Source organism: Lampetra fluviatilis, chromosome 3 (assembly GCF_964198595.1).
Source record: "Lampetra fluviatilis chromosome 3, kcLamFluv1.1, whole genome shotgun sequence".
Lineage (NCBI taxonomy): Eukaryota > Metazoa > Chordata > Hyperoartia > Petromyzontiformes > Petromyzontidae > Lampetra > Lampetra fluviatilis.
The window spans coordinates 1,450,229-1,463,832 of NC_136277.1; the positions used below are offsets into that span (position 1 = coordinate 1,450,229).

A 13,604-nucleotide genomic window follows, 5' to 3' on the forward strand; every position below is an offset into this window, starting at 1 on the left:
CGATGGTCGCTCAGATGGGTTCCACGGTGTTCACATTCATTGCGGCTCAATATATTCGAGTTTTATTTTTTTACCGAACTGCGCTTGGACCAGAGCAGCCTCACAATTTACCGAGAAGTCCTCCCCGGGGGATCACAAAAGCGGAGCGAAGGCCTGTTGCACCACACCTCGGGACTGGGACACGGCCGCAAGCAACCCCCGAAGCCATCGCGACCTCGGCAGTCTGAAGGGTCGTGGGAATTGTTTTTATTAATGCATACAATATCACCGCCATCACATTATGTACACTTGTTGAAGAACAAAAGAAATCCAAGCAAAAGAAACGTCGAGTCGTCGGGCGCAGAGAGGCATCAGTCCCAAAATCCCAGGCGACTTTCCTCGCACGCGCAACTCAGAGACGACCCCTCTAGCCACACAAGTCGGCGGAGACGACAAGACCACACACACACACACGCGGTGTCAGAATCAACACGCGGTCTCAGAATCAACACGCGCGGTCTCAGAATCAACACACGCGGTCTCAGAATCAACACACGTGGTCTCAGAATCAACACACGCGGTCTCAGAATCAACACACGTGGTCTCAGAATCAACACACGGTCTCAGAATCAACACACGGTCTCAGAATCAACACACGGTCTCAGAATCAACACACGGTCTCAGAATCAACACACGGTCTCAGAATCAACACACGGTCTCAGAATCAACACACGGTCTCAGAATCAACACACGGTCTCAGAATCAACACGCGGTCTCAGAATCAACACACACGGTCTCAGAATCAACACACGGTCTCAGAATCAACAAACAGTCCCTACACCAAACTCGGCTCCCCGTCATACACTTCCACTTGTCTGGTGATGACGGTGATGACGATGGTCGTGACGACGCTGCCGATCGCGACGACGCTGGACATGGAGACATAGAAAATCTCTCCGAGTCCATTCGGATTGTGGGTGGGCGGGGGGCTCACCGTGGCAACCTGCCCCCCAAACTTGACCATGACGAGGGCTCCAGCCTTCAACTGGGTCTGCCCGGCACGGCGACCCCCGAAAAATATCTCCGCTCCTCCCAGCGAACCGCATTCGTGATGCCTCTTGCCGTGGCGACGTGTCGCTTGCCATCTACAAAATGACCTTGTAAATATTCAGTGACGGATTAAGCCTCACCGTGGCTATGCCTACCATTATTACGTTGTCACCTACTCCACCCTACCAGCGACCCCCCACCAAAAAATTGCGGAAAAAATAATCCCTCGGCTCCGCTCATCGCCCCGTCTCGATCGAACGTCACAGCAGACGGAGCGGGCGACCGGCGGAGTGGAGGAGAGACGGCCATGGGAGTAGTCGGGGAGCGCCTCGGCTACGCGGCGTCGGTTCCGTGCCGTTTCACGCGCGAGTCCACGCCGCAGACGACGGCGGCGGCCCTTGCGGACAGCTAAACCTCGTTATCTGGGAGGTTCCGTGCTCTGTGTGTTCGCTCCAAAGGCCGAGGGATTTGGCGAACCTGGACGCTCTGCTTGGGTCGCTGGGGATGGCGATGGCGAGCTCACACGCAGGGTAGCAGGCGGCAGCTTCACTTGTCGGGAGGAGGGGGGCGGCGGGGCTGAGTCACGGGTGGTGGAGGCGGTTGTCGGGGGGGGGGTCACAGGTAGACACGGCGGAGGTCGCGAGGCGACGTGATGGCGTTGCAGCGAGGGCACAGCTTCTTGGCACCCTACGGAAGGCGGGGGGATCATGGTGGTCACACGGTTGTCAAGACGGTAACGCCAGCGTGTTGTGAGCAATGCCATTGGGAGGGGGGGGGGAGGCTGACGCTAATTGGCTCATTATCCTCGTAGCGTTCACGACGACTCAAGTGACGAACGTGCGAGGGACTGTTAACCCCTCTCCACAATACAGAAAGTCGAAGGTATTTTGTAAAACGTGGATCCTGATGGCACCAGATAACCGTCGAGTCTTGCGAATGACGTCAGGGGGATCTTTACCGTCCACTGTGGAGCAGACGGTGCCGAGGATTTACCAGTGCCGGATTACCCTCGGAGCAACAGTCACTACACGTGTAGCAGCTACACGTGTAGCTACTACAAGCTACTACACGCTACTACTAATGTAGCAGCTACACGTGTAGCAGCTACACGTGTAGTAGCTAGTAGTAGCTGCATGTGTAGTAGCTGCATGTGTAGTAGCTAGTAGTAGCTGCACGTGCAGTAGCTGCACGTGCAGTAGCTACTAATGTAGTAGCTACTGCACGTGTAGCAGTAGCTACACGTGTAGCAGTAGCTACACGTGTAGTAGTAGCTACACGTGTAGTAGTAGCTACACGTGTTGTAGTAGCTACTAATGTAGTAGCTACTGCACGTGTAGCAGTAGCTACACGTGTAGTAGTAGCTACACGTGTAGTAGTAGCTGCACGTGTAGCAGTAGCTACTAATGTAGTAGCAGCTACACGTGTAGCAGTAGCTACACGTGTAGCAGTAGCTACACGTGTAGTAGTAGCTGCACGTGTAGTAGTAGCTACACGTGTAGCAGTAGCTACACGTGTAGTAGTAGCTACACGTGTAGTAGTAGCTACACGTGTAGTAGTAGCTGCACGTGTAGTAGTAGCTGCACGTGTAGTAGTAGCTGCACGTGTAGTAGTAGCTACACGTGTAGTAGTAGCTGCACGTGTAGTAGTAGCTGCACGTGTAGTAGTAGCTACTAGTGTAGTAGTAGCTACACGTGTAGTAGTAGCTACACGTGTAGTAGTAGCTGCACGTGTAGTAGCAGCTACACGTGTAGTAGCAGCTGCACGTGTAGTAGCAGCTGCACGTGTAGTAGCAGCTGCACGTGTAGTAGTAGCTACTAGTGTAGTAGCAGCTGCACGTGTAGTAGTAGCTGCACGTGTAGTAGCAGCTGCACGTGTAGTAGTAGCTGCACGTGTAGTAGTAGTAGCTGCACGTGTAGTAGTAGTAGCTGCACGTGTAGTAGCAGCTGCACGTGTAGTAGCAGCTGCACGTGTAGTAGCAGCTACACGTGTAGTAGCAGCTACACGTGTAGTAGCAGCTGCACGTGTAGTAGCAGCTACACGTGTAGTAGTAGTAGCTGCACGTGTAGTAGTAGCTACACGTGTAGTAGTAGCTACACGTGTAGTAGCAGCTGCACGTGTAGTAGCAGCTGCACGTGTAGTAGTAGCTACACGTGTAGTAGCAGCTGCACGTGTAGTAGTAGCTACACGTGTAGTAGTAGCTACATGTGTAGTAGTAGCTACACGTGTAGTAGTAGCTGCACGTGTAGTAGCAGCTGCACGTGTAGTAGTAGCTGCACGTGTAGTAGTAGCTACACGTGTAGTAGTAGCTACACGTGTAGTAGTAGCTACACGTGTAGTAGCAGCTGCACGTGTAGTAGCAGCTGCACGTGTAGTAGTAGCTGCACGTGTAGTAGTAGCTGCACGTGTAGTAGTAGCTGCACGTGTAGTAGTAGCTACACGTGTAGTAGTAGCTACACGTGTAGTAGCAGCTGCACGTGTAGTAGCAGCTACACGTGTAGTAGTAGCTGCACGTGTAGTAGTAGCTGCACGTGTAGTAGTAGCTACACGTGTAGTAGTAGCTGCACGTGTAGTAGTAGCTACTAGTGTAGTAGTAGCTACTAGTGTAGTAGTAGCTACTAGTGTAGTAGTAGCTGCACGTGTAGTAGTAGCTACACGTGTAGTAGCAGCTGCACGTGTAGTAGTAGCTGCACGTGTAGTAGTAGCTGCACGTGTAGTAGTAGCTGCACGTGTAGTAGTAGCTGCACGTGTAGTAGTAGCTGCACGTGTAGTAGTAGCTGCACGTGTAGTAGTAGCTGCACGTGTAGTAGTAGCTACTAGTGTAGTAGTAGCTGCACGTGTAGTAGTAGCTGCACGTGTAGTAGTAGCTACTAGTGTAGTAGTAGCTACTAGTGTAGTAGTAGCTACTAGTGTAGTAGTAGCTGCACGTGTAGCAGCTACACGTGTAGTAGCTGCGTGTAGTAGTAGCTGCACGTGTAGTAGTAGCTGCACGTGTAGTAGTAGCTGCACGTGTAGTAGTAGCTACTAGTGTAGTAGTAGCTACTAGTGTAGTAGTAGCTGCACGTGTAGTAGCAGCTGCACGTGCAGTAGTAGCTGCACGTGTAGTAGTAGCTACACGTGTAGTAGCTACACGTGTAGTAGTAGCTACTAGTGTAGTAGTAGCTGCACGTGTAGTAGTAGCTACACGTGTAGCAGCTACACGTGTAGTAGCAGCTGCACGTGTAGTAGTAGCTGCACGTGTAGTAGTAGCTGCACGTGTAGTAGCAGCTGCACGTGTAGTAGTAGCTACACGTGTAGTAGTAGCTGCACGTGTAGTAGTAGCTGCACGTGTAGTAGTAGCTACACGTGTAGTAGTAGCTACATGTGTAGTAGCTACGGGTCCCGCACTTTCAAGGGCCATCGTGCTAAATGCTTTCAAGCTATCAATTCCGGTTCAGTGATTCTGCACCAGCTCTATTTCTATAGTACTACACCGCCTTCAACTTTTACGAACGACCGGGTGTTTATGGTGAGCGCTTAGTCGTATTATCTGGCCGTATAGTAAATGAAAAAATACAATTACTTTACTGTGCAAGTAAAACATTAAAGTGTTTTAATATTTACGTGTTTTTTTGTATTTAGGGTCCCTTTATAACATAATGCTGCAGGCCCCGCACTAGCTTGATCCGGCACCGAGTATTATTAGGGTTATTGTACCCGCAGTATTAACTGGCACGGCCGCTCGATTCGAACCGCAACCGTCTGTGTGCGTGTGCGCGCGAGTGCTTTGTGGTGTGCGTGTGTCGTGCGTGTGTGTGCGTGTGTGTGCGTGTGTGTGCATGTGCGAGCGAGTGCTTTGTGGTGTGCGTGTGTCGTGCGTGTGTGTGTGCGTGTCGTGCGTGCGTGTGCGTGTGTCGTGCGTGTGTCGTGCGTGCGGGTGTGCGTGCGTGTGCGTGCGGGTGTGCGTGTGTGTGCGTGCGTGTGTGTGTCGTGCGTGTGTCGTGCGTGTGCGTGTGTCGTGCGTGTGTGTGCGTGTGACTTGGCTAATCACCAGCGAACGCAGCCAGCACTCCTCACAGTGCACGTGCCAGCACTGCACGGACACGAGCGGCTGAGTGTACGGCTCCTGCAAAGACAAAGATCCCCCGTGTAGCCTTAACAGACTGCTGGGGCAAGTGCTGTTCGTGAGTAGCACCTATGAAGCCAAATCCGCACAAGTGCACAAACACACACACGTACCAAGACACACATCCACACTCACGATTTGCGCGTTCTAGGAATTGTCAATGAAGGGTTTGGAGATTTCATGCAGGAACTGAAACATTGCTACATCGTAGTTTGCCGCGGTGCCTCTCCACGTACGGGTCGACGCACCCTCAATACCTCATCAAGACCCGCATATTCACACAACAGGGGCGGCAGCGGCGGCAGCGGCAGCAGCGGCTCGTGCCGCCTAAACGTGCGACAGACTCGCCATGCATATGAGGCAGTGGTAACGGTCTCCTCTCTCCACCAGCCTCTCCAGCTCCTGAACCCGGGCCTTGAGCGCCTGGATCATCACGCCGCTGGAGCTGCTGCCCGGCCTGAAAGCGGACGGGAAAAAGTGTCTCTCCTCGACCGCACGCGCACTGACAGCCTTTTCCACGACAGAGGCCAAGGGCCATTTGGATATTTGTAACATCATTCGCGGGCCATGCAAAATTGTCAACTTAAAAATTAGCCCGTTATGTTTGGTCAAACATTTAATTAACTCTCCCCTAACGCGATGGCTGGACGTTCCCCACACCTGATCTACAGAGGCCATCCAAACACCATCAAGGCTGAAGATCTGGACAAGATCGGTCACATTCCAGCTGATTTGGTCAAAGGCACAAGTACAATTATCCTCCATCTAACCCTACACAGGCCATTGGGGCGAGTACTGTTTAGTGCGCACCCATCAAGGCCGGCGGGGGGCACGGCCGGGTGGTGTGGCTAGCACCACCGCGATGACGTTTGCACACCGCGACAGGCAGGCACTCATTGGGGGAGATGACCGACACACACACAGGCACACAAAGACAAAGATCCCCCAGTGTAGCCTGAACAGACTGTAGGGGCAAGTGCTGTTAGCGAGCAGCACCTATGAAGGCCGGCATGGCACACGAGGTGGGTGGCCAGCATCACGCTCACCCGCCTTTGTCTCCCCCGTGGCGATGTTTACACACTGCACCGGGTACTCATTTGAGGCTGAGTCGACCCAGCGGAGGCACAGGACCGGTTCAGATAATCGTCACCGGTGTTGGCCGTGAGCGGGAATCGAACTCGGGTCGCCGAGTTCGTAGCGCAGCGCGCTAAACGCTACACCACCGCTCCCCACACACACGCACACACACGCGCACACACGCATGTGCGGACACACACGCACGTGCGGACACACACACACACCTGTGGATGTCGCTGTTGCGCTGAGTCCTGCTCTTCTCGCTGCTCCCCGCGGCACTGCTCGTAGACGGAATGTCGTCTGAGGGGGTCGCGGTGGGCCAAGAGAGGTGTCGCAGAGAGAGTGCAGAATCAGGACGGGCGTGTATGCGAGCGTGGACGTGAGCGCGTACGTGAGCGTGTAGGCGAGCGTGGACGTGAGCGCGTACGTGAGCGTGTATGCGAGCGTGGACGTGAGCGCGTACGTGAGCGTGTATGCGAGCGTGGACGTGAGCGCGTACGTGAGCGTGTAGGCGAGCGTGGACGTGAGCGCGTACGTGAGCGTGTATGCGAGCGTGGACGTGAGCGCGTACGTGAGCGTGTATGCGAGCGTGGACGTGAGCGCGTGTGTGCACGTGTGTACGCGTGTGCGAACGTGAGCGTGTGTGTGTACTCGAGCGTGTGTGTGTACGTGAGTGTGTACGTGTGTGCGTGTACGTGTGTGTGTGTGTGTGCACGTGTGTGCACGTGTGTGTACGTGTATGTGTGTGTGCACGTGTGTGTGCACGTGTGTGCGTGTACGTGTGTGCGTGCACGTGTGTACGTACGTGTGCGTGTGTACGTGTGCGTGTGTACGTGTGTGTACGTGTGTGTACGTGTGTGTGTACGTGTGTGTGTACGTGTGTGTACGTGTGTGTACGTGTGTGTACGTGTGTGTGTACGTGTGTGCGTGTGTGCACGTGTGTGTGCACGTGTATGTGTGTACGTGTGCGTGCACGTGTGTACGTGTGTGTGTACGTCTGTGTGCATGTGTGTGTGTACGTGTGTGTGTGTACACGTGCGTGTGTGTGTGTGTGTGCTTGGAACCCACCCTCTGGTCGCTCCCACTTCGGAGGTTCTCCACTCAGCCGCGTACAGGGGACATCTCCACTGCGCACGCGCACGCACACAGACACGCCCGCACACACACGTGTTCACACGCGTACGTACACACACAGGCACGCACACACACGTGTTCACACGCGCACACACACAGGCACGCACACACACGTGTTCACACGCGCTCACACGCGCACACAGACACGCACGCACACACACGTGTTCACACGCGTACGTACACAGGCACGCACACACACGTGTTCACACGCGCACACAGACACGCACGCACACACACGTGTTCACACGCGCACGCACACAGGCACGCACGCACACGTGTTCACACGCGTCCACAGGCACGCACGCACACATGTTCACACACGCGCACGCACACAGTCACGCACACACACACACACACACGTGTTCACACGCGCACGCACACAGTCACGCACACACATACACGTGTTCACACGCGTACACACACAGGCACGTACACACAGGCACGTACACACACGTGTTCACACGCGTACACACACAGGCACGCACACACACGTGTTCACACGCGTACACAGGCATGCACGTGCACCCACTCGTACACACGTGCCACTCCACCCACGGCGTGTGCGTTACAGGGTGGCATCGATCACGTGTAAGTCAGGGGTAGAGCCAGGGGGGTCATTGTAGGGGGTCAGTGTTAGGGGGTCAGTGTTAGGGGGTAGACCCAGGGGACTCATTGTAGGGGGTCAGTGTTAGGGGGTAGAGCCAGGGGGATGATTGTAGGGGGTCAGTGTTAGGGGTAGAGCCAGGGGGATCATTGTAGGGGGTCAGTGTTAGGGGTAGAGCCAGGGGGATCATTGTAGGGGGTCAGTGTTAGGGGGTAGAGCCAGGGGGATGATTGTAGGGGGTCAGTGTTAGGGGGTAGAGCCAGGGGGATGATTGTAGGGGGTCAGTGTTAGGGGTAGAGCCAGGGGGATCATTGTAGGGGGTCAGTGTTAGGGGTAGAGCCAGGGGGATCATTGTAGGGGGTCAGTGTTAGGGGGTAGAGCCAGGGGGATGATTGTAGGGGGTCAGTGTTAGGGGGTAGAGCCAGGGGGATGATTGTAGGGGGTCAGTGTTAGGGGGTAGAGCCAGGGGGACCATTGTAGGGGGTCAGTGTTAGGGGGTAGACCCAGGGGACTCATTGTAGGGGTCAGTGTTAGGGGGTAGAGCCAGGGGGACCATTGTAGGGGGTCAGTGTTAGGGGGTAGAGCCTGGGGACTCATTGTAGGGGTCAGTGTTAGGGGGTAGAGCCAGGGGGATGATTGTAGGGGGTCAGTGTTAGGGGGTAGACCCAGGGGGATGATTGTAGGGGATCAGTGTTAGGGGGTAGACCCAGAGGGATGATTGTAGGGGGTCAGTGTTAGGGGGTAGAGCCAGGGGACTGATTGTAGGGGGTCAGTGTTAAGGGGTAGACCCAGGGGGATGATTGTAGGGGGTCAGTGTTAGGGGGTCAGTGTTAGGGGGTAGAGCCAGGGGGATGATTGTCGGGGTGCGAGCCGAGGGGCGACGTGGGGCCCTCACTTGATGAGGGCCCCGCGGAGCGCCTGCCGCTCCAGGGCGTCCCCCTGCCCGTCCTCGTCGCACGGAACCACGTCCGCCTCCGTGTACCTGCACGCCGCCCCCGCTCAGGAACTCTAAAGAACTCGCACGGCACGGCGACTCGGGACTGCGACGATGCGACGATAAAGTTTTTTTATTTTATTGTGCCGGGTTAGGCCCGCTGAGCCATGTAGCTCTTTTTCAGAAGCGGTCTGGCTCAACAAAAAATGATGGCTCTACAAAGTGGATTATCGCGTGGAAATTTTCACAGCAGCCAAACTGCTCTTGAACACGTCGATTCTAAATGTGGAGGGAAAACCGGAAGACCCGGATAAAAATCCACGCGACCACGGGGAGAGAGAGAGAGAGAGACGCAAACTCCAAATATACAGCAGCAGGCGCCATGCAATACGTGACGTGCATTCACAGGGCATCGATATGAGCCCGCATCTCAAGGCGTTGTATTTCATTGGAGGCGGCCGAGGAGAAGAGATTGTCCTGCAGCCTAGACTTGGCACACGGTAAGGGAGCTGACAGCACGGACGGCTGAGGGAAGAGAGTTCTCGACTCTAAGGGCAACGTCCCACTGGGCGAAGGTTGACTGGGGAATTTTGACAGGAAAGTCTTCGCTGCAGAAACGGAGAGTTGCCGGGAGGGGGGCATCCAGAGATGAGAGGGGACTGGTAGTTGAGTATGTGGAGGGGAGCAGAGTGGAATGGTAGACAGAGCGAGGTTCCCACGAAGGATCTCGTCGAGGCCGATGACTGCCCGTGACTGCGTCTGCTCGTGAGCTTTGAGTGCCGGGAGGATACTGGGGAGAGCCGAACTGCAGACTCTGGTCTCCCTCGACGTCCAACTCCCCCTCACTCTCGTGGCAGACACCGCTGTTCGTTACGAACCCCGAGCCTGCACACGGGGACACGCAGAGGCAGACGCATATACAGAGGCAGACACACGCACACACGCAGACACACGCACACACACACACACGCAGACACACGCACACACGCAGACACACGCACACACACACACACATGCGGAGAGGCTGTTGAACGCCAGCAGTCAAACACAGGCAATCACACACAGTCATGCACATGGGCTTGGGCAGGGCTGTCATCCAGCAGTGGACGATGCCACCTGGTCACGGTAAACGGCAGGTGCGCGTGCATTCACCGCGGTATCCTCCGACGAGCAGGGAGCTGGCTCGGATGCGCGTCTCCCCGCACCACTCGTACTCCTCAAACGACTCCGACTCCTCCGAGCTGCTCCCGTCCACGCAAACCTTCAGCTCGTCGCGACCACTGCCGCCGCTGCCGCCACCACCGCGGCTCTCGGCCATACAGCCCTGCTCACACGAGAGCACACGGCAATATGCACCCGTACACAACAACAACAACGACCGCCAATCGCACACATTCACACGTAGGTACACAACAAGACAAAGATCACCCCTATAGCCGTGACCACTGTTGCGGCAAGTCCTGTTAGCACCTGTGAAGATACCACAGCACAACGGCCGCCATCAGCTACTAAGTGGCGGTGACCCGAGTTCGAGTCCTGGGCCTCCCCTAGGTCAACGTAGCCTTAAGACGAGCGCCTGGCGCAGCGCGTCGACTTCAACAGTGGACAGACACAGGCGGCAGGGTGCGGTGTTGGCCACGGACCCTGCCCCCCCCCCCGCCCCCCGGCAGGGTGCGGTGTTGGCCACGGACCCTGCCCCCCCCCCCGCCCCCCCCCCCCCCCGGCAGGGTGCGGTGTTGGCCACGGACCCTGCCCCCCCCCGCCCCCCCCCCCGGCAGGGTGCGGTGTTGGCCACGGACCCTGCCCCCCCCCGCCCCCCCCCGCCCCCCGGCAGGGTGCGGTGTTGGCCACGGACCCTGCCCCCCCCCCGCCCCCCCCCGCCCCCCGGCAGGGTGCGGTGTTGGCCACGGACCCTGCCCCCCCCCCCGCCCCCCCTCGTGACAGCGGCTCACGGACGCACCCGCGAGAGGCAGGCGTTGACGTGCTGGCTGCGCTCGTGCAGGGAGCCCGAGAGCGGACCCCCGCACACGGGGCACGGCTGCGCTTGCTGCGACTGCTTGCGCCGCTTGGCTCCTCCTCCTCCGCCCGACGGCGCGCCGCGCTGGCCTGGCGGGGGAGCAACGGTCGCACGCGGCTCCAAATCAATGTCGCCCATCGAACCACCGGCACGGGTTTGGTGTCGGCGGCGTTCATCCGGCGCGTCGGTGACGTTGCTACGTTCCGCGTGTGAGCATAGTCAAAACTCAGAGCGATGTATCATTCAAGTGAGCATCTAAGGTTACTCATCATCAGTTTCCAGTCCTGAGCCAGCTGTGGAAATGTCGCATTTCTATGGCAAGACCCTCGTCTATCCACAGAAGCGACTTTCGACATTCCCACAAAGTGGTACCGCTCTTTACAAACAATCAAACCCATGATGATGGGCCGAGTTTAACTCGCAACCTCCCACAACCTTAACTAAGCGTACAGTACGGCTGCAGTATTAACTGGGGCGGCCACTGCGCCTGAACCACAAACACCTAGACTGGTGGTCTTCACTAATTTTCACTCTTGAAGGGCCGCCACCCGTTTCAAACCGTTAGTGTTTGACAGCACGATGGGGGTGAAGAACACTGCTCACGAATAATCAGAAGATGCTACCGCTTGGCCATATCGTAGCCTGTTTATCATCGGTTATCAAGCCAGTTCCAATATTGTAGACGTCTTATAATCCTTAAAATACGTTATCTGCAAGGTTGTGGGCACGAGGGAGGGAGATTTCATGCCATCACGTTCGTGGGATGTGAGTGCCGTCATGATGAGCCTGGTACCATTCTCTCTGGAATGCCTCCCTCCCTTCACCCGCATCAGCGCCTGTAAGAGTGGAGACGCACAGAGGGGGGGGGGGGATAAGATTCAGTTCAGTGGGGGTCACGACCCCCGAAATGGGGACCCACTTAAAGGGAAATCGTTCTTCCTTTACCCAGAACTCGCTAACTGGAGACTCGTACATTTCAGCCTGCGCCGTGACTTCTTCATTTGACGAGAATCCGACTCTTTATTTCGACAGGAGGAATCCGATGAGCTATGAAGCTTTTTTCACAGGTGATCTTCTTAATATGGGTCACCTTAAAATAGTCTGCGCCTTCAATGGCCAGCGTGAGGAACGGTCAACCACCACGTGACGTGGAGAAACAGTGACCCCTTACCACCTTCTGACCTCTTAACCAAGGGGCCCCATTAACCCCACGGGGTCCAACTCGAAAACGTAACCCAGAGCCGGGGTCAATGTCAAATGCAACGGCACCGTCAGCTAAAGTGAAGCAGTGGAATTACAATAATAGCCAATTTGCTCAATCACAAATGTAACGGAGCTCGGGTCCAGGGAAATACAGCCAGCCGCTTTGTTAAGACGTTAAAACACCAAACATGAACCTTTTGCAGGGAATCTCGTCTGCATTCACCACATCTACTGGTGGCGAACGTGCAATGCTTTGTCTTTGAAGCTGATTGATCCACGGCAGTGACGGCTTTCTTTAGAGCCGAGTCTCCAGCGGTGTTAGACCAGCAGACATCGCCAGAAGGCGAACAGCACAAAGACCATGCCACGATTAGGACTTTTGAGAGCTCTGAGTGAGGTCCCATCACGAACCGTCAATTGTTGGACCCATTAACTCTCAAGAGAGGACATCAAACATTAAACCAAGACGCCTTCAACACACGCACGGACCCTTAACTGTAGACCCCCCGCGGGGGGGGGGGTCCCCCTTAACTCGAGACCCTTTAAACAGGGGGGGGGGTCCCGGGGGGTCCCCCCTTAACTCTCCAGACAAACCACGAAAACCCCGCTTCACATTTCCCAGTTCACACAACAACACGTCCCCCCCGCCCCCCGCCCGGGCTCGGAGCGCGAGCGCCCCCCCTCGACCAATGGGAGAAGAGCGCGGCCTCGCGCCACCCCAAAGCGCTCTACCAAATCGAGAGCGCTCCGTCGCTACCCCCGTCGCTTTCCCGCCTCGAACTCGCCTGCGCGCCTCGCCCGCTCGCCGCCTCCTCCTCCTCCTCCCCGGCCTCTGCCGCCTCCATTGGCGCGGGACGGAGGCGGCGATCGCGGGGCCGTGGTGTCCGATGGCTGCGGATGGTGGCGGTGTTGTTGCGCCTCCGCCTCCGCCTCCTCCTCCTCGCCCCCTTACAGCCGCGGCCGCCGCGGCCGCCTCAGTTTTCTGTGATGCCGACTCCAAGGCAGCCGGTGTGGGGGGGGGGCGGGGTTTGCGGGTGACGTCACGGCAAGGCGAGCGCTGCTGATTGGCCCGCGAGAGACGGTGTCGCATTAATTATGTTAATTTTCTTTGGCGTGAGCCTTGCGACACAAATATTTTACGAGGTTCTCGGAATGCGGGGAGGCTTTTACTTTCGAACGAGGCCGGTTCCAAGGGGAGGGTCTCTGTTCGTAAGTCGATTTGTTCGTAAATACAACTTTACTCCTGTCCATTACAAACGTGTTGTACGGCGTGGACACTAAACACGGGGGAACGGCTTTAAAAGTTGTAGAATATCCTGCAGATGCCACTGGTTCTTCACGTTCTGCAGATGTAACTGGTTCTTCACGTTCTGCAGATGTAGATGCCACTGGTTCTTCACGTTCTGCAGATGTAGATGCCACTGGTTCCTCACGTTCTGCAGATGTAGATGCCACTGGTTCCTCACGTTCTATATATGTAGATGCCATTGGTTCTTCACGTTCT

General features: G+C 56.1%; 1 protein-coding gene across 2 annotated transcripts; it reads right to left on the reverse strand.

Moving 5' to 3' along the window:
• Nucleotides 1-231: 231 nt before the first annotated feature.
• LOC144951100 (E3 ubiquitin-protein ligase Rnf220-like) lies at nucleotides 232-13,087 on the reverse strand. Of its 2 annotated transcripts, XR_013640454.1 has the most exons (12): nucleotides 12,886-13,087; nucleotides 11,691-11,733; nucleotides 10,841-10,986; nucleotides 10,033-10,204; nucleotides 9,672-9,765; nucleotides 8,842-8,928; nucleotides 7,277-7,335; nucleotides 6,433-6,508; nucleotides 5,480-5,588; nucleotides 5,057-5,131; nucleotides 1,507-1,716; nucleotides 232-406 (listed from the first exon to the last, which is right to left on the reverse strand). XR_013640454.1 is itself a non-coding variant. In XM_078881272.1 (11 exons), exons 1-11 carry the CDS (start codon nucleotides 12,943-12,945, stop codon nucleotides 1,645-1,647), a joined length of 993 nt encoding a protein of 330 aa, XP_078737398.1. In that variant the 5' UTR covers nucleotides 12,946-13,087; the 3' UTR covers nucleotides 232-1,644. The 2 variants fall into 2 exon arrangements, 1 of the variants encoding a protein (XP_078737398.1); XM_078881272.1 differs by having other exon boundaries at nucleotides 232-1,716.
• Nucleotides 13,088-13,604: the final 517 nt, after the last annotated feature.